Source organism: Glycine max, chromosome 12 (assembly GCF_000004515.6).
Source record: "Glycine max cultivar Williams 82 chromosome 12, Glycine_max_v4.0, whole genome shotgun sequence".
NCBI classification, from domain to species: domain Eukaryota; kingdom Viridiplantae; phylum Streptophyta; class Magnoliopsida; order Fabales; family Fabaceae; genus Glycine; species Glycine max.
In genome coordinates, this window is record NC_038248.2 from 1,463,465 (window position 1) to 1,482,292 (window position 18,828).

General features: G+C 33.4%; 1 protein-coding gene across 1 annotated transcript; it reads right to left on the reverse strand.

Moving 5' to 3' along the window:
* Positions 1-337: 337 nt before the first annotated feature.
* On the reverse strand, positions 338-17,408 carry LOC100791830 (isoleucine--tRNA ligase, cytoplasmic). The gene is made up of 27 exons (XM_003540248.5): positions 16,806-17,408; positions 16,637-16,702; positions 16,124-16,267; positions 15,340-15,566; positions 15,076-15,241; positions 14,588-14,698; positions 12,417-12,514; positions 11,684-11,762; positions 10,883-11,041; positions 9,228-9,308; positions 8,775-8,908; positions 8,253-8,412; positions 8,021-8,104; positions 7,698-7,910; positions 7,280-7,405; positions 7,032-7,169; positions 6,084-6,187; positions 5,915-5,978; positions 5,042-5,130; positions 4,818-4,959; positions 4,106-4,169; positions 3,889-3,956; positions 3,161-3,283; positions 1,598-1,663; positions 963-1,074; positions 757-848; positions 338-677 (listed from the first exon to the last, which is right to left on the reverse strand). Exons 1-27 carry the CDS (start codon positions 17,337-17,339, stop codon positions 573-575), a joined length of 3,549 nt encoding a protein of 1,182 aa, XP_003540296.1. The 5' UTR covers positions 17,340-17,408; the 3' UTR covers positions 338-572.
* Positions 17,409-18,828: the final 1,420 nt, after the last annotated feature.

Below are 18,828 nucleotides of genomic sequence, written 5' to 3' on the forward strand. Positions count from 1 at the left end.
ACTATGTAAACTAGCAAAATAAAAGTCATTAAACACCTTATGCTGAAAGACCAAGTCGACGTCCAACTAAGGATTAGTTTCATGCCAAAATAGTAATACACTGGTCCTACGCCAAAATACAGTTTTATAGAACCGCCCCTTCGAACCTTCTAATCATGAAAACTAGCAATCCCGTATTAGTACAGCAATTTTGTACCGATGAGATTAAGATAGGTTCAATAGTAACACTATTACACTAACAGTACAGCATGAGCTAAATTAATGCTACCAAGGAGCACCTCTTTTACTATCGAACTGAGAAATCTTACAAATGTTAAAAATAAACCAATAGAAGGAATTAAGGGTAACAAAAATAATTGACTTTGAATTCTCAAGGATTACATCAAGACACTTGTTTTTATCTTCTAAATAAGACGTGAGATCCTCTATACAGAAAAAAAAAAAGAAAGAATAATGATTGTCAATTGCTCAAACCTTACAATTAGGCATGCCTGGGTATATTCTGTGTTCCTAATCTTGCAAATAGATAGCATACAAACTAGATAAAAGATCAAAAAGGAACTCTTGGAAAATCAGTCAGATTTTGCAGCAAGGTAATGGTCCCCCACAGTAAAAAAGATATGCTCACCAAGAACCACTTCCACAGCAGGTAGCTGTTCAATTGAATCGACAATTTTCTGCAACAGGAGATAAAATGAATGTGCATATTTCCACCAAAAACTAAAACAAAGACAAGACACTATAGCTCAATCAAACCTTTCCATTTCCATCTTGAAATTCAGACTTCAACTTCAAATGATCTCTTGATAGCAGGTAAGTTTGCAAATCATGTGCACCTTTTGCATCACCTGTAACAACTGAACAGTAAGTTGGAGCAACCAATAATCACAGATAATGAAAGAGTATCAAAATACAGCTTGTTTCGGTGAAGGGAGTATGAGCTTAACTAAGAGAAACCAAACCTGTAAACAGTGAAAGAATGGCTTTTTTGTTAAACATCAATGCAGGTTTTGTCAAAGTAATACCAAATGACAAGCTGGCTATCCCATGGAACCTCTCTTCGCCAAGGACAACCTGCAGTTGTTCAAAGAATAATATGATTGAGTGGCTTGAAACCAAGACATATGGCTGATTTGTAAACAAAAAAATTCAATAGGAAAGGAGAGGCAGAAACCAGGAGGACAACTGTAGGACAACAAAATAAAGTATAAAATATATTTGTTCTCAGTTTAATCATTTTGAAATTACTGCTTGAATATTTAATTTAGGCAAATATCAGAGTTTCGGAAATATTTCAATAAACAATTTTGTCCAAATTGCATTAATAACCAGAGCGAACACATGCTAATGTATAAATCATAGAACTAATTGGTAGGTTTCCCAAAGATCAGGTGGGGTTAATTGCCAAGATTAGAATTGACCTCTGCACCAAGGGAAAAGCTTTGTAGCATAATACAACAGAAAGTTGAGACACAGTATTTTCAACAAAACCTATTGGGAAAAGACTTTGGTTGTTATTGAAAAAGACATGTTCAACCTCATTCGTGTTAATAGAACAGAATAAATCAGCCACCCCCATAAGGTCCAAATTACTTACTGCATGTGCAGGCATCAGAGAATTTGGAAGCAACTGACTACCAATAGCATCTCTGATGTAGGATTCCTGCAAAATATACATGATAAAAGAAAACAACATTACAAATTTGAGATCAGCATAGGAATTAGGTGATGCCAAGACTGTAAATTGAATTCATGTATACCCAGAACAAAATGCATGATGCAACTCATCATATAAGAACCACATGCATGTTTTTTACGTACAAAATATTGAGAAAAATAGCTTCTTAAACATAGACATTGTAAAAGACAGCACACGTGTATCGATATATGTGTATAATATTAGTCTTCGATAGAATAAAAGCTATTCACATAAATAATGTATTTATTGCAGTAAACCTCCCACCCAAGAAGGAAAACACACTCTTGGGTGGCCAATAATGAAGAAGAGAGCAAAGCTATACAATGGACATGCAAAAAAGCCTTTTCTTAGTAATATGTGTATGTGTATAATTTGTATATCAGGTCCCCTCAGATTAAAAATATCATGCCATCATGTAGGACATGTTTGTACAATATTTTAAAGGTTGTTTAAGGCAGTTTTCGGAAGCTACGGTAAAACTAAGTTCCAACATTCTAGAACAATGAAGTATTTTAGAAGGGTAAAATGAAAGTTTTTTCCGCTTCTTTGGGGTGAACTCCAGAATTATATAGTGGATTCTAGTTTATCTACATGAATAACTACACGATACTAGCCTCAAATTCACACTTACATACAAACAAGTCCCAAGAGTTGATAAATAAACTCATTATAACAAAATTGTATAATGCACTGTACATATTATTGGAATTAGTACCATAAAACTTTTAGCCCTCGGAGAGTTCCAATAGTAATCTAAGGCAAAGAAGAAGATTAAATATTTGATCGAGTTTTTACATGAAAACAAAGTCCTGCCTCTTCACCGAAATTCAATTTTTTCATACTAGCTTTCATGTGTCTAACCCATCCCCACACCAGCAACACACTATCTATCCACCATCTTCAAATCAAGACTTGTTTTACAGAATTTACATCTTACTGTTTAGCAATTCATTTGGAAAAAAATTGTTTGGTTATTACAATTTTGAAATTTAGTTGTTTAACTTCCTAATTGAATACTCAATGATTTAGTTTTGTACCTGGATGCTTCAAAATTGAGAATTTTTATGTTAGATCACTTTTCTTTGGGATAAAAAAATAAAAAGATTCCAAATTGTTGTAAATTTGGCATTTAGTTGTTGCATATCAAATAGTATTTTGACAATTCTAGTTTTTCGGTGTATAAATAGGCCACAAGGCATTAATAATTTTTTATTTTATTCTGTAAGTACTTAAATATTTTGATCTTTATTTCTAACTTAAATTCTGACTATTTTTAAAAATATTTTTTTTATGGTAGCTCTGTAGTTTTGTTTTAGTTTTTTTCACTTTCTCAATTTGCATGCTGATAGAATAAGAATAGGAATTTGCAAAAACAAAGTTGCTGTCCGGCAATGCTATACACAAAAAACATAAGCATAATATTTCAAACTTCAAAGCCAAATTGATCTCTTAATTCTCTACCTGTGAATGCAAGACTCTATGAGAGACCGATTTGTCATCATCTAATGATTCAAAGTAAACCTCCACCATGTCAGTTGGTTCAAGAGCAACTTTCTTCCGTAACTTCTGAATCCTATTAACAATCTGTGCAGCAAAATTTTAAAATAAATTAATAGATTTAACTCAATTTCAGGTCTTAAGAGTTGTAAGTGAAAAAATTTAAAATAAATCAAAGTATGATAAATGTAACATTATTGTAAGAAATAGCAAAATAATATGTACTGTTGAAATTATGACGTTTTAGGTATTATAAAGGGAGGAGATTGAGAGAAAAGAGACTTTGAATAATAATCTCTTAACCATTATGCTTTTTAACAAAGAACACTAACTCTTGTTTATATGCTAATCATAATCTTAAGTCTTAACTAATTAGGGAAACAAAACATGAGATAAAGAAATATGGTAACCAATCCTAAAAGATAATGGGAAACTGAGAAGCTAATCCTAAACAGGTCAAAACATACTGAACAACATAATATCTAAAATTCACCAAAAATACAGATGCATGAAGACTCTACATCACAAGACTTGCAAATGAAAGAACCAGTTCATTGAGGAATGGTAGGAAGTAGCATCTATTCACTTTATTAAGATAAAGTAAATAAATTGGATGTCTCTTACATGGCATCCATACACTTCATAAACATTAAAGAATTAGCTAGGATGTTCTTCCATGGCAATTATTTTACCTCTCGAGCAGCACCAGCCTCAAACAATGACTCATCAGGACGTAAGTCCAATATCACCAGAACATCACCTAAAACAAAAAGACAGATGCTCATCAGGAAAAAAAATGTCATAAATTCAAAACTGAAAATTACATCATAGCAATCAGCTCATTTCAAACATTAGTTATTTTTATAACTGCAGAAAAGGGAGTTATCATTATCTATTAAAGATTCTCACCATCTCCAGCAGCATCAACCTCCTTCTCAGTCATACCATCAGGTCGTTTAAAATCACGGAGAACCTGAATAAAAACAAAGAGAATAAGGTCCTAGTTTACTAGTCCGCAGCCTACACTTTAAGGGAAAACCCCACAGCAGTTGGATGCTTCTAGAATTTAGGTGCCTATAAATTCAAAACTATATCTGCGTGTGACTTTATATAGGTAAATTATTTGCAGTCACCATCGTGAACAGCCAAAATTAAAAGGAATAATTTTGACAATAAGGATATCTGTTAAACAGAATGCTGTGTTTTAAAGAAGACAATAGATGGTACTGATGGTACTCAAGAAAGCATTCGTTATAACTATGATAACTACGGTCCTGTTTGGATTATATTATCTATAAGCACTTACAGGAGAAGAAAATAAGAAGGTAAAATGAACTAAACTTATCTCATAAGTTAAAATCAACTTATACACTTCAACTTTTATACAAGCTCTCTCATCTAACTTCTCCAAACAAGACCCATACCAACATCACAGACTCCTAGCCCTTTGAATACTAAAACATCAATAAGTTCAATAAGACTTCCCTCATCTCCACACTAACCATAAAGAAGACATGCCATTTAATTATTTATTTTGGTAAACATCAATGCAAATTAATAAAAAGGGAAAGGCTCTACTAAATGAAAACAGTCTTAGTTATCATCCCCACAAGATTAGCACCTTAATATCAGTCAGCTTCAAACACTGATTTGCAATGACGACTTCTCCAGCATTCTCAAAAGCCAAAATATTTTCCTGTGACATTGCTTTGATTTCTTTGGCAACAATGCCCATTGATTTTCCTAGTCTCTTACCTAAAACACTGCAAATAAAAAAAAAGAACAATATTAAACATTGTGACAGGTATAAAGGACAAACTTCCCAGAAAGTCATGAAATGCATACCTAAATTCAGGCTCAGCGCGTAAAGATGCATATTTTAAAGTATCATTACATGGTACAAGGGATCGTACATTGAGTTCCTCCAGCACATACTGCAATGCAAATAGAATACAATTACAATTTGATTGAGTAGAAGCCAAAATAAATAACGAAGCCTAACAACACAAGCAATTTTTCAAAGTAAAGCATTAAGATAGGACACAAGGGATATGGACAAACAGGAGGAAAAGGCATCTTCAAAGCAGAGACAAAAACAACAACAACAACAACAACAACGCCTTATCCCACTAGGTGGGGTCGGCTACATGGATCAACTTCCGCCATAATGTTCTATCAAGTACCATACTTCTATCCAAATCATTAAGTTAAAGCAGAGACAAAAACAAAAGAAGGTAAAAAGCAATAACTGCTCTAATTCTAATTGTTAGAATAAAAAGGGTACAAAAGAATATGTAAAACAACAATAATCACATACAAGCATCAAAGCAACTTCAATAAAAAAGGATATAAACGAAGCTGATAATGTGCCATGTAGGTTTGTTTTTTCATCCCATTTGGGTGTGCAACAAACAAAATTTTGATCTGAAATATCAAATGGAGAGGAACTTAATTGAAGGGCTAAAGGGGCAGAAAGATTTCTCTCTTTATTTTTTTTGGAGAGAAAATATGGACAAATAATCATATCATTAATAGTTAATTTAATCAGACCTCCGAGAGACTTATATAGTGAGAAAGGTAACTGATTATCAGAAGCATCAGGTAAAAGCTATTATCATATGAATTGATTGGCATAAAAAAAATGCTGAATAAAAACTAAAAAGCACAAACGGAAAACTATAATAACAGCTGTTACAGGTTGTCACATCAAGCAAGTACCTCCTTCAATTTTCCATTTATGTCATCAAGGAAGTCTGCATCGGGATGAACTATAACCATCTCCCTGTAGTAGCAAGAAATGATAAAAAAATTATATGAAACCAAAAATTGATGTCCTTACAGACATGATACATACATGTTTGTATGCATTTTTTTAATGCTAATATACCTTAGTGGAGTCTTAAGAGGCTTGTTGTGCCGCTCACGAATGTTTCTCGCCAGATCAATTATTGTCATCATCCTTGAAACACTCTGCTCAATTCGTTCTCCCCTCTGATGTAATCATGTAGTTAAATAGAAAGAGATAGCATATTAGGTTAATGCTATATATATTGACCACAACTAAAGCAAGACCCTGTATTTAAATTAAAACTGCAAAATGCAATACTTTCCACCACAAAATCTAATTATGCTTTCTGGGGAAGGAGAGGTAGTGGATGAAGGATGCATAATAGAGAATATGTCAGGAAAGTTTACATGCAATCCTATTTCCTATAACATATATTGAAAAAAAGAGAAAGATAGATTAAAAAAATATGAAATATAAATTCAACCAACTATACCAATCCAAAGGGTTATTTGCAAACTCTTAACAAGAAATCCTATTACAAAAGATAAAACACAAAGAAAATGGAGGCAATGAAATCATTCTAGAGCAAGGCCACGAATAGAAAAGGCTTAAAAAAAAGGATAATGCTCAAGCAATACAAGCACAAACACAGCACATGAATTGTACATGGATCAGGATACTGATGTGACCCACACAGACCCAAAGGCGAATCTTATAAAAAAGGATATGTTACTGTGTTAGTTTTGAACTTTCACTTCTCCATCTTTTGCATGTGTATTGTAGCATAGAATTATAAAAAAAATCTAATACAAAATCCCAGTTCATCTGTCAGTTTCCAGAAGAAACAAAACAATAAAAATAAACAAACTGAATTATGTATATCTAATTATCTATTAGTATATTAAAAGCAAAAATAACTTTGCAAACTTCATACAGTATATTGAATGAGTTTAGGCCTAACAAGAGACTACATTGTTTTTTTTTTCAATCATTTAATAGTACCAATTGCAGGATTGAGAGAATATATTGAATAATTAAGATGTATACCCTTCCTTCTTCTGTAGGAAAACTGCAATAGTGTATGCTTTCCTCTGATCCATTAGAAACTTTTCGCATATTTTGATAGAGCACCTCAGTGAAGAAAGGTGTAAAGGGAGCCATAACTTTACAGGATAACAAAAGCACCTGAAAGAATTTGTATAATTAAGTCTACAACTGTTCTAACATAAGGTACCATCATTTTCTGGTAATACTGTAACCAACCAAGGTATAGATAAAAGATATCACAAGCATACATTGTAAAGAGTTGATAGTGCTATCCTGCAGTCTTCTTCCCCAGAACGACCTTTAAGTCTCTTACGATTGAACCTTACATAAATATTTGTAAGGTTATCAAGAAACTTCAGAAGATAAGGAACCACCTACAATATAATTTTTAATAATGGTAACATTTTAGTAAATGCTTTAAATATTACACTAATTATACCACAAATATAGCAAATGATGTAGCTGAATAACAGTGGCAGTAAATCTTACATACATAAGCAACAATTGTGATCATGCAAAGTGAAAATTTGTGAACTTTTAGAAGTAAATGAATCTAAATGTAAAAACAATGACTTAAAAAAATGACACTGGAGATTATATTCATATTCCTTGTTCTATCTAGACATTTTCTATCCAACAAAAAAGACCAGCAGAAGCACTTCTGACCGTGTAAAGGCGATAACCATCCATTTCTTGTCGGACAAAATGAATAAGGCTTTGGGTGGCTGAGTTAATCCATTGATCAAGAACATTCGTTGAGTTCAGAAGTGTGGCATGATCAAAGGGGACAAAAGGTGCTAGACCTTCAACTTCAAGCCTCTTTGCATTTTGAACAAGGAACCGATATGCATTATACCAAGGGAGGAAAACATCCCTAACCTGGATCAGAACACCACAACAAAATGGAAGTACCAGTCGATCAGTAAAAATGAAATCAATTAATTTTTAAGAAAAATAATGAAAATAAAACCAAAATAGATAATACTGACAACACCATAAACTCCTTCTTTCTTGAAACGAAGTGGCTCAGCACGCACAACAGGAGAGTTGATAAGGTACAATCGCAAGGCATCCTGTCCAACAGACAAGAACATCATAACTGATTTTATAGTACAAATCACATGTTGAAATCATGGTCATAATTAGAAAAGGCAAGCAAGATGTTGCACATCCCAAGGAAATAAATTATGAAACCGAAAGATAAACTTCAAAAGTTCTTACTGCTCCATAATCATTAATAACTTCCATCGGTGAAGGATAATTTTTCAAACTTTTACTCATCTTTTTCCCATCTTCAGCCAGGACAAGTCCATTGCAGATTAGATTCCTAAACGCAGGCTTGCCAAATAAAGCAGTAGCCAGCACCATAAGGGTATAAAACCTGGAAAATGGAAAAGCGGAAAACTAAAATACACAACCATATTTGAAGAGAAGGTTGAGGTCAAGGACACAATTATTGCCAGAAATTTCAAAACAGAGAATACAATTTCACAAGATAATTTGATTGGAAAGATAAAAGATATAACTAATAAAAGGTGTAGCATCATGAGGAAATAAGAATACCATAACAAACATGTAATTAAAAGCATAGTGACCACCAACTTTGTAATAGGTGGGGGTTCCCCCTTCCCTGGTTCTAGTTTGAACAAAAAATAGAATAACCCCAAAAAAAATTGTTCACTAAAATGAAAAAGATGTTCAGAAACGCAAAAGGTGAATCTACAACCAAAGATGTGAACTGACCAACCACGTGTTTGATCCAGCCCTTCAGCAACAAAATGGCCAGGAAAATTCTTCTCAAAAAGCTCAACATTTTCAAAAGGATAATGGATATATGCATATGGCATGGACCCACTCTCAAACCAGCAGTCAAACACCTGAAAGATAAAACAATGGATCCATAATGTCTCTGTCTACTGTCATATTTTTCATTCTTAGAATACCGATAATAGACATCTCTAGTTATTCATTAATGATGGCATTGACATGATTTTGATAATCAATTATATTTCCTATATTTATTAATACTATTTTCTGTTAAGAGGTGATAATTATCCTTTGTTCAACTTAAATGCTATATAGCATTTAAATTTTCACAATCTGAAAGAATAAATGAATACACTACAACCAAGATTGAGAGACTATGATACAATTGACTAACAAAATTGCTGAAAAACTATAAATAAGCATTTTTACATCATCAACACGTCGAAGTACACGGCCACTGTCAGACTTAATTGTAATATGATCAATGTTGTGGCGATGAAGGTCAAACACCTGTAGAAAACATAAGGATGGGATTAGTGATACTTATCATTTAGCAAAAGTATCCATAAGAACTAAGAAAACAAATAGAACATTCATTTTGGAAACAGAACCTATAATAGTTTAAACATACTTTAATATGAAGAGCCACTATGGTAAATTAGTACATTATGTCCGGAAGATAGACAATAGTAAGTATAATATAATATGTCCACTTTCACAATGCATGGCGGAGGAATTAACGTAACAAATAAAGCTTTTAAGTGAAACTTCCAAGCTACGAAAACCTTATACATAAGCCGCCCCATAGTCCAATACATGATGTAAGATTATCTTTCACATTACAGTTATTCTATTAATTTCCTGGGGAAAAATATGACAATATAACTGCCCAAAATTGACAAAATTTCATCCCAGTCACAACATGCAAAATTATATTTATTTTATACAAGTAATATATGGCTCAAACAGCAGAATTCTGAAGCATACAGGCACTGGCAGTCAATAACAAATCAAGAAAAGTAATAGAAGTCTGGAACACTCTACAGTAACCTTACTTTAGCAGATCAAAGCCTGTCTAACGTGATGTGTCATGGTCCAACAGGTCATGAAAACTAGGGGTGTCAAAATGGGTTCAACCCATTTAACCAGCCAAAGCAAGTTGTGTTGGGCTATGCAAATCAACCCCTCAACGTGCATAAACCCAAAATCCACATAACCTGCTCACCCAACGGCAATCAATGGGTGGGTTGGGTTGCAGTTGAGATTCTATTTTTGTTAAATGTTTTTATTTGTTGTTTGGTTAAATATTTATTACACATAATATTTAGTGAACTAATAAGGATTTCATATAGTTTTGCACTACATTTATTTAACTCAAGATAATAGGCTTCTAGAAAGCATGTGACAAAGCAATGTGATTGTAACATTATGTCTGTATTTGAATTGTTTATATTTTTTATTAATTTGGTAAGTCAGTTTAGTCATTTATTTTTATAACCATTTTTATTTTATTTTTAAAATTTTGGCAGGCTAACCCAACCCAACCCACAACCCACTACAGGTTGGGTTGGTTTAAGATTTTCAATCCAATCTCAAAATGGGTTCAACCCAACCCAAAATGTTTTTTTTTTGTCAGGTTGGGTTGGGTCAACTTATCTTCTCTAAATTGAAAACCAAATACAATATCCGCCGAGAGAAGAGGTTTAGACCAGAAAAGAAGATATCATATAAATAGGAAACAAATTAGTTTATATTCTCCAAATGGTTGTGCAGTCGTTATGAAATATTTTCATGAAGCAACTAACGTACAATTAATTAAGCAAAATGGGGAAGGTACATGTCCATTTATCATTATTCTTCTAAGAACTTCTACAATCCCAGTCCCACCTTATGAGTAATTGGGTAGCATTGCAATGAAAATATTTGGATAAAGTAAGATACAAAAATACATCCTTGCATGCTACCAAACTATAACAAAACAGGCAATACGAGTTATATATGTGAATTCATGAAAAACAAAATCAATTTACAGTGACAAATATGCATATATTTTATTTTCAGAAATGTGAACAAAAGATTCTAACCTTTACACCTGAAAGTTCTTCAAGTTTTGCAACAGAATCTATGACAACTACTTCCTCCTCATCCTCACTAATCCATAAAGGGAGAGGAGTCCCCCAAAACCTACTACGACTAATTGCCCAATCTCTTGCATTTTCCAGCCAATTGTGAAATCGCTTATCCTGAAAAACATATGAACAATAGATAGATTTACTAAAAAACATAGATTGCATACAACTTAAGTTCTTTTCCAATGCCATTTTTGCCCTAGGATACGTTATGGAATATGGACATATGGTTGTGTTTGTGACATACAGATAATAGAAAGATTTACAAAAACATAGATTGCATTCAATTTAAAATTCATTTCCAATGACATTTTTTGCCCCCAGGATATTGTATGGAATAGGATTGTGTTCATGGTCATCTTTAGGCATTGTGTGACTACATATTTCATGGGAGTTTCCAGAATTGAGATATCTTTTCTACATTTTTGCACATCATTGGCTCACTACTTTCTCACAGTTTCTCGCATTAGGATGATGTTGTCCTGGTATTGTATTCTTCCCTTACATAACAAATATTTAATAAGTTAATCACAGCACATATTCATCCATTCTCAATTATTAACAGAGACTCCCAATTAATAATACATTGACATGTTCAATAAAGAAAATAAATCATCAAAGTGCTTATAGAAACAATTTATTCCTTTATACCCACATTGACCAACTCTGAAAGCAAAAGGGAAGAGAAAAAAACAGATCAAATAAAAAAAATATTTAAAGATAAATCCGTGATGTGTTAAGGATGACGCTACGTACCTTGACAAAATCAGGGACCCAGTAGGTCTTCTTGTTGTTTTCCAACAATTTCTCTTTCAACGACTCCACTCTAACAAACCTACATATTAGGCATGCATCAAAAGAAAAACCAGGATCTTGATTGTAGAAATGCATATTATCATTATTGACAAAAAGACTATTATTTATTCAAAGAAGAGTTTTACTTCTTAAAACAATGGAAACATGTATATGCAAGTAATATTTTTGTTCTGAAAACAAAAATTAAAAGATGGTATATTTGGGGAAAACTATTATGAAATTTCTGCAACTTGATTGTCCTCTTCACTCAAAGAAATTCAGAGACAATATTACTGAACTGCTAATGGATGTTATGAAGACATTCAGTGCAATCTCATGCAGCAACTACTACAAGAATTTTTAACACCACTGAAAGTCACAGTTAGACCTGCATTCTCTGTCTATTGATGCACTAAAAAGCTAGTTGTAGTTGGAGATCCCAAGGCCCGATAAACCCCACACACTAGAATGCCATACTTTCAAGTCTCATACCTCGCAATTGGATGCTAAGAATTATCTATATTTTCAATATCAGATTCTATTCAAAAGGAAACCAAAGAAAGTCAACACATGAGCACTTACAATCCATGTTTACATGAAAAGATTAATGCTGATGGGATCATAAAATTAAAAACAAACCATAGTTAATATGCCATTTTTTAGAAAAGTTAAAATCTTGGTCAAACATGCTTACCAGCTTGGAACAGCTCTGTAGATAAGAGGGGTCTGAGATCTCCAGCAGAATGGATAAGAATGTGTAAAAGCTCCAGATTTAACCAGTCTACCCTTTGCCTAAGGAAAGACGAAAAGGAAAAGAAAATAATTAAGCAAATCCAATTAAAACAGCTTTAAGATGAACATGATTCGCCCAAGACATAATAAAATTAACTTTTATCAAATGTTCTCAACTTAAGCTCTACTCTTAGATTTTTAGAATGTGTGTTTAGGTCTAACTCAACCCCAAAAGCTAGCTCAAGGGGTGAAGTGTGAATCATGCGGGTTTTGATGATGTCAAAAAAAAATTGCTTGATAATGATTGTCATCATCAAAAAGGGAAATAATGTGAATCATATAGGTTTTGATGATGTCGAAAAAAATTCACTTGATAACGATTGTCATCATTAAAAAGGAAGAAAATGTGAATGTATGAATACATGATTTTGATGATGCCAAAAAATAATCAAACAAAGTTGCTTTCAAGATTATTTCAACAAAACATTTAAAGGTTAAGCATTGCCTCAAAACAAGTGTTTCCAAGAGATCAAGGCTCTAGTAATTGATTACCAGGCAGTGTAATTGATTACCAGAAGACAGTTTTGAAAAACAGCTTTTAAAAAGGGTTTGAATTTGAATTTTGAATCATGTAATCGATTATCAGATGTTTGTAATCGATTACCAGCAACGGCACTTCAGAAAACACTTTGAAAAGTCATGACCCTTCAAAATATAATTGTGTAATCGATTATCAGAGACCTGTAATCAATTACCCCTGTAATCAATTACCAGTGAAGAATTTCAGAAAAAACTTTTTGAAAAGACACATCTCTTCAAACCATTTTGAAAAGACACGAAGGGCCTATATATGTGTGTGTCTGACTTCGAAAAGCAAGAGAGAGAGATTCTAAGAGAACTTAATTGTCAAATGCTCTCTCAACAACTCTTGGGTAAATACTTGCAAATCTATTAAGAATTCATCTAGGAACGTCAAATTGTATTATCATCTTTGAAAGAGAAAAATTCCTCTAGGACCTTCAATTTGTATCATCCACTCTAAAGGAGAGAAATTTTTCTGTTCATCTCAAAAAGTCAATTGTAATCAAAAGACAGGTTGTCTCTTGGAGAATCCTTGAACACAAGGGTGAGGGATCCCAAGGTGTGTTCAAAGTCTGTAAAGGATTTACAAAGATAGTGAAAAATCTCAAGTGGATTGCTTGAGGACTGGACGTAGGCATGGGAAGTGGCCGAATCAATATAAATCGAGTTTGCATTTCTCTCTTCCCTTATCTAATTTATGTTATTGCAATCAATTTTATCTTGCATGTTTAAAGAACATTATTAAATTGATTGCTGCTTCTTTTTCTGCATTTTGAGTCTATCATTTAGAAGGGGGTTAAAAGTTTATTAGTGAAAAATTTTGAAACTTAATTCACCCCCCCCCTTCTTAAGTTATTGAGACCACTTGTCCAACATGAGGGTTGCCCCTCACTTATATACTCTAACGGCTTTTTATTTTTAGCTAATGTAGGACTTGGATTTTTCCCAATACACCCCCTCATGCCCAGCACTTCTTGGGCTTTGTTCGTGGATAACAATGGTGGGTGACCCTTTGAATTAATCTTGGATATGCTTTGATACCATCTTAGATTCTTAGAATGTGAATTTAGGTCTAACTCAACCTCAAAAGCTAGCTCAAGGAGTGAGAGTTGTTCCTCACTTATATATTCTAATTTGACTTTATCTTTAACCGATGTGAGACTTGGATTTTTTCCAATACTAAATAACTTGTACAATCAGGTAAAGGGTTCCTTTAGAAGACAAGCAAAAGGAGGAGTGGAAGAGAATTGATGTATTCAGTATCAAGTTTATCTTTTATGCCCACATGCACTCTCAGCCAAAAACACCAAGCCTTTTCTCTTGTTTAATCTTTGTGCGCTCCTCCAAATAAGTTTCTAGTCGAAGTTTAAAAAAAGGGGGCTTTTCTGTCCCAACTAGAATTTAGGGATAGAACTATTTGGAAAAAAAAGGGAGACTTCCACTCAATCACATTAGAAACTTAGTTTATCATTCAAATAAACATCACCATAGATGATTCCATATTAATAATGGGCTAATGGCTTCTCATAATTATAGATGTAAGGCGCATACCTTCACAGCTTCAATGATATCTTTGTCGGCATGTTTGATGTAGCACCCACTAAAGTCGGTAATTTTTTCAGTAAAGCAGCCATCATCATCAACAGCTACAGTTAATTTATCCTACAGGCCAACATAGCATTTCAGTAGCCATATTAGGAAGGTAAGGAATCCAACAATAAATAAACAGACAAAAAAGGAAAATCTCAGGAGTTGTGTGCTGTCACCAAGGTTGCCAACACAATTAAGTAGCAAAGAGGAAAGTCATCATAAAAGATGCAGCATTGCATTGGGAAAAATGGACATAGGAGATCAATAGAAAATGCATCAACATGAATTAATCTTCCCTAGGGACAGAGAAAAAATGAACATATGAAGGCATGCAAGTCCATGATTTGGAATATTTATTCCAACTACACATAGCAAGGAATTATGCCTCCAGCATTTCAGGAGGGAAAATAAAAATCAATATATAATTTTAAGTTCTTAAAAGTACACACCTTGCTAAGAATTTGATTATCAATACAAACACGGAAATCATCTTCACCAAAAGCAGGGGCACAATGGACAACACCAGTACCACTATCATCAGTAACATAATTGTCGGCAACAACTCTAAAAGCTGTATCAGATAACTCCTTGAAGTAATCAAATAATGGTTCATACCTGCAGAACATGTTATCTTATCAGTTCCAATACTCAATGAAACCCCATATGCAAAATGCCATTAGAAAGTCTTGAAACGAAAAATATAAAGTGCTCACTTTGTCCCCACTAATGTTGCCCCTGAGAATTTCTCCAGCACTTCAAAAGAATCCAACACATTTTCTGTTTTTCCACCTGAAGCTCCCTTGGTCTTTGCATTTGCATTTTTAGGAACGTTATTTGAACCATTAACAACAGTTTCTTTGAGCTTCTCCTTCGGGTTATGGATTGCAGAAAGACGAGATTCAGCAACAATATAAACTTTACCAGAGTACTTATTGCGAACCTGATTTCATCAGCTCCAAAAATTAGAGTTCAAGTAACAAGAAAATAAGGAAAAAATAGTCAAAGCAATATGTGCATGTGTGCACCAAACGATATGTGTGCTCAATCCCAATGTGTTTTCATTTTCACTCACCAATAATATAAGTAAACATATGGCACTACCTAGTGTAAAATCAAATGCACACTTCTTCCTAACACCTTTTTCCTTACCATTATTTTATGCATAAGTTTATTCACTATTCAAGATACTTTTGTTACAGGAACAGAAGTTTTATTATAGGAATAGAACAACTAATCATTCAGGAAAAGGCATATTAAACATTGCAGTCAAAGTCTTCCTACTTGTCAAAAAGAGTTGTGAATAATTGTAGGTAAAACCACAACTCTATTATCCAGGCTCCAGTTCCAGCAGAACTTGCCATGCTAGCAACTTAATTCCACTTTGTTTCTATATATATACATATATAAAAGCATGCTCCAACTACAACTCAATTAAAAAAAGCTTGAAAGGTAAAATGAGTAGACTCTTTAGTTCCAGATATGCTATTACCAACCGACCTTCACATAGGTAAAATTGGCATTGATGCACAGTGCAAGATTGCTAGGAAGAGTCCATGGAGTCGTTGTCCATGCTACAAAAGATGCACCGTCCTGATCGCCCAAGACTGGAAACGTCATAAACACTTCGGGATCAGATACATCCTGTGCCAGCAACATAGAATTTCAGATGCAGATACAAAATTGCAGCAATGTAGAATAGGATAATGTTTGAATAAATCTCTCCATAAGCACTTATAGAAGAAGAAAATAAAAAGGTAAAATGAATTAAGCTTCTCTCATAAGCTAAAATCAACTTATGCACTTCAACTTTTATAGTGAACTTTTATAAGCACTTCAATTTACCTAATGTGCATAAGTTGATTTTAGCTAATGCTAGAAACTCGATTCACTTTACCTTCTTATTTTCTTCTATAAGTGTTTACGAAGAAGTTTATCCAAACAAAAGCTATCAACAGTAACAAACAAGTAAGGTAAATTGATTGCATTGCATTGCATGTAGTCACCACTAACCTTATAATTCTGACCAGCCTCAAAATTAGAGAGCGGAGTTTTGCAGCCAGTGCTATACGGCATGACCTAGAACAACAACAACAAAATGCAGCCATTGTGTCATAACAGAATGGATAGAATGCAAACGAAATGAGAAATTGAAACAGAAACGAAGCGTAACGAATAGTACCTTGAAACCTTTATAGACAAGTTTTTTCTCGAATAGCTGCGCGAAAACCCACCAGACGGACTCCATGAAGTTGAGGTCCATGGTTTTGTAATCGTTCTTGAAGTCGATCCACCTTCCGGTACGAGTGATGACGGTCTCCCACTCGGAGACGTAGCGCGTGACGATGGCGCGGCACTCCTCGTTGTACTTGTCGATTCCGAGCTTGAGGACGTCCTCGCGCTTCTTGATGCCGAGCTTCTTGTCGATCTCGTTCTCGACGGGGAGGCCGTGGCAGTCCCAGCCGAAGCGGCGGGTGACGTGGTGGCCGGTCATGGAGTGGTAGCGCGTGACGATGTCCTTGATGGTGCCGGCGAGAATGTGGCCGTAGTGAGGGAGGCCGGTGGCGAAGGGAGGGCCATCGTAGAAGATGTACTCGGGCTTGTCTTTGGTCAGAGATAGCTGAGTCTGGAATGCGTCGATTTGGGACCACAAGTCCAGAATCTTCTCCTCCTGCTTTGGGAATGTGAAGTCCTTGCCTTCGCAAACATCCTCCATCAGACTCAAGCAAACAATCAACACGCAGCGGCGCCAATTAAACTCACTACGTTGCCTATCAGGGCTTATGTAACACTTGTAACTAAGGTAATGCTATTTCTTTCTTTTCTAGTCTGTCAAAATAAAATTATCTTGTTTTAGACTTTTATAGTGAGAGAAAAAAATAATTCATATTATTTTCATAGAAAAAAATGTATTATAAGTTTTTATAAAAATATATAATCTCATATGACAAAACATTTTAAAATATTTAAGTTTCTATAAATTAGATCTATTTTCTATACATATTAATATATTCTCTTTTATCTGTCAACTGTTTATCTTTATTTTTAAAGTAAAAAAAATAAAAATTGACTAGGGGGCAATTCCCCAAAGTCATGCACATTATAAAACAATGGAAAGGGGTAATTTCTTTTTCAAAACAATGGAATGTGTAATTAAAATGTACTTTGTCAACATTTTTGCTTCTAACGTTAGCATTCAACGTGTTGTTCCTACGTTAACATTTTTATTTTGAATGTTGGCATTCAACGTGTCCTGTGAAAATAGAAAAATTTATATTACAACTCTATTATTCTCAAACCAAAATACATACAAGTAAACTCATATTATCGTTGTTGTTGTTGTTGGAACCTGATTCCGGAAACAAACATGGGTAGGTGTATTTCTGCACATGAGAGAAAATTGTATTGAAGTGAAAACTAACTGTAGAAACTATGTTCACCAAATTCAGTCTGAACATTTAATTTTTGAAATGCGAGAATGGTGAAATCGGTTGCAACACTGTGGATCGAGTTAATCACGTGGTGAGAGTGAGGTTCATTTTTTAATAGAATTAAGGTAACTTCTGTGTGGTAGTTTTCTTTCACAATCAATGATAATAATATTTTTTTACATGAGCAGTTGCAAGGTAAGAATAATATATAATATTTTTTTAATTAATTTAGGAGAAAAATGTCAAACAAAATATTCACACCGAGTTATAGATTTAGATAAAATATAATAATATAATTTAATGCATTTTTTATCATGTGTTTTTGGTTCATAAGTTAAAGGAAATTAATAGATGCATACTCTTAAATAGTCTTAATTACCTAAAAATAAATATTACATTCTTCTCAAATATAATAAATGTTTCTCTTTTCAAGAAATTAAGATTATATTTTTATTTACCTAACATATACACTTGATTTACAATATAAAAAAATGTTTTTTTAGAAGAAGATAAAAAAAATGTTAATAACGACAAAAGTGAAAATAGCTTGAATTTTATTTAAAAATAAATTTAACGAATATGTTATAATATTTCACGTTAAATCTTGATATGAAATTATCATTTCAAAGTAATTATAATTTTTAATTAAATGTATTATAACTATTAATTCATTTACAATTACCTTGACATTTGATATTTATTTATAGATAAATGAACTTTTCATTACAAGCATAACGTTTTTATGTATAATAATATTTTCTTTGTTAAATATAT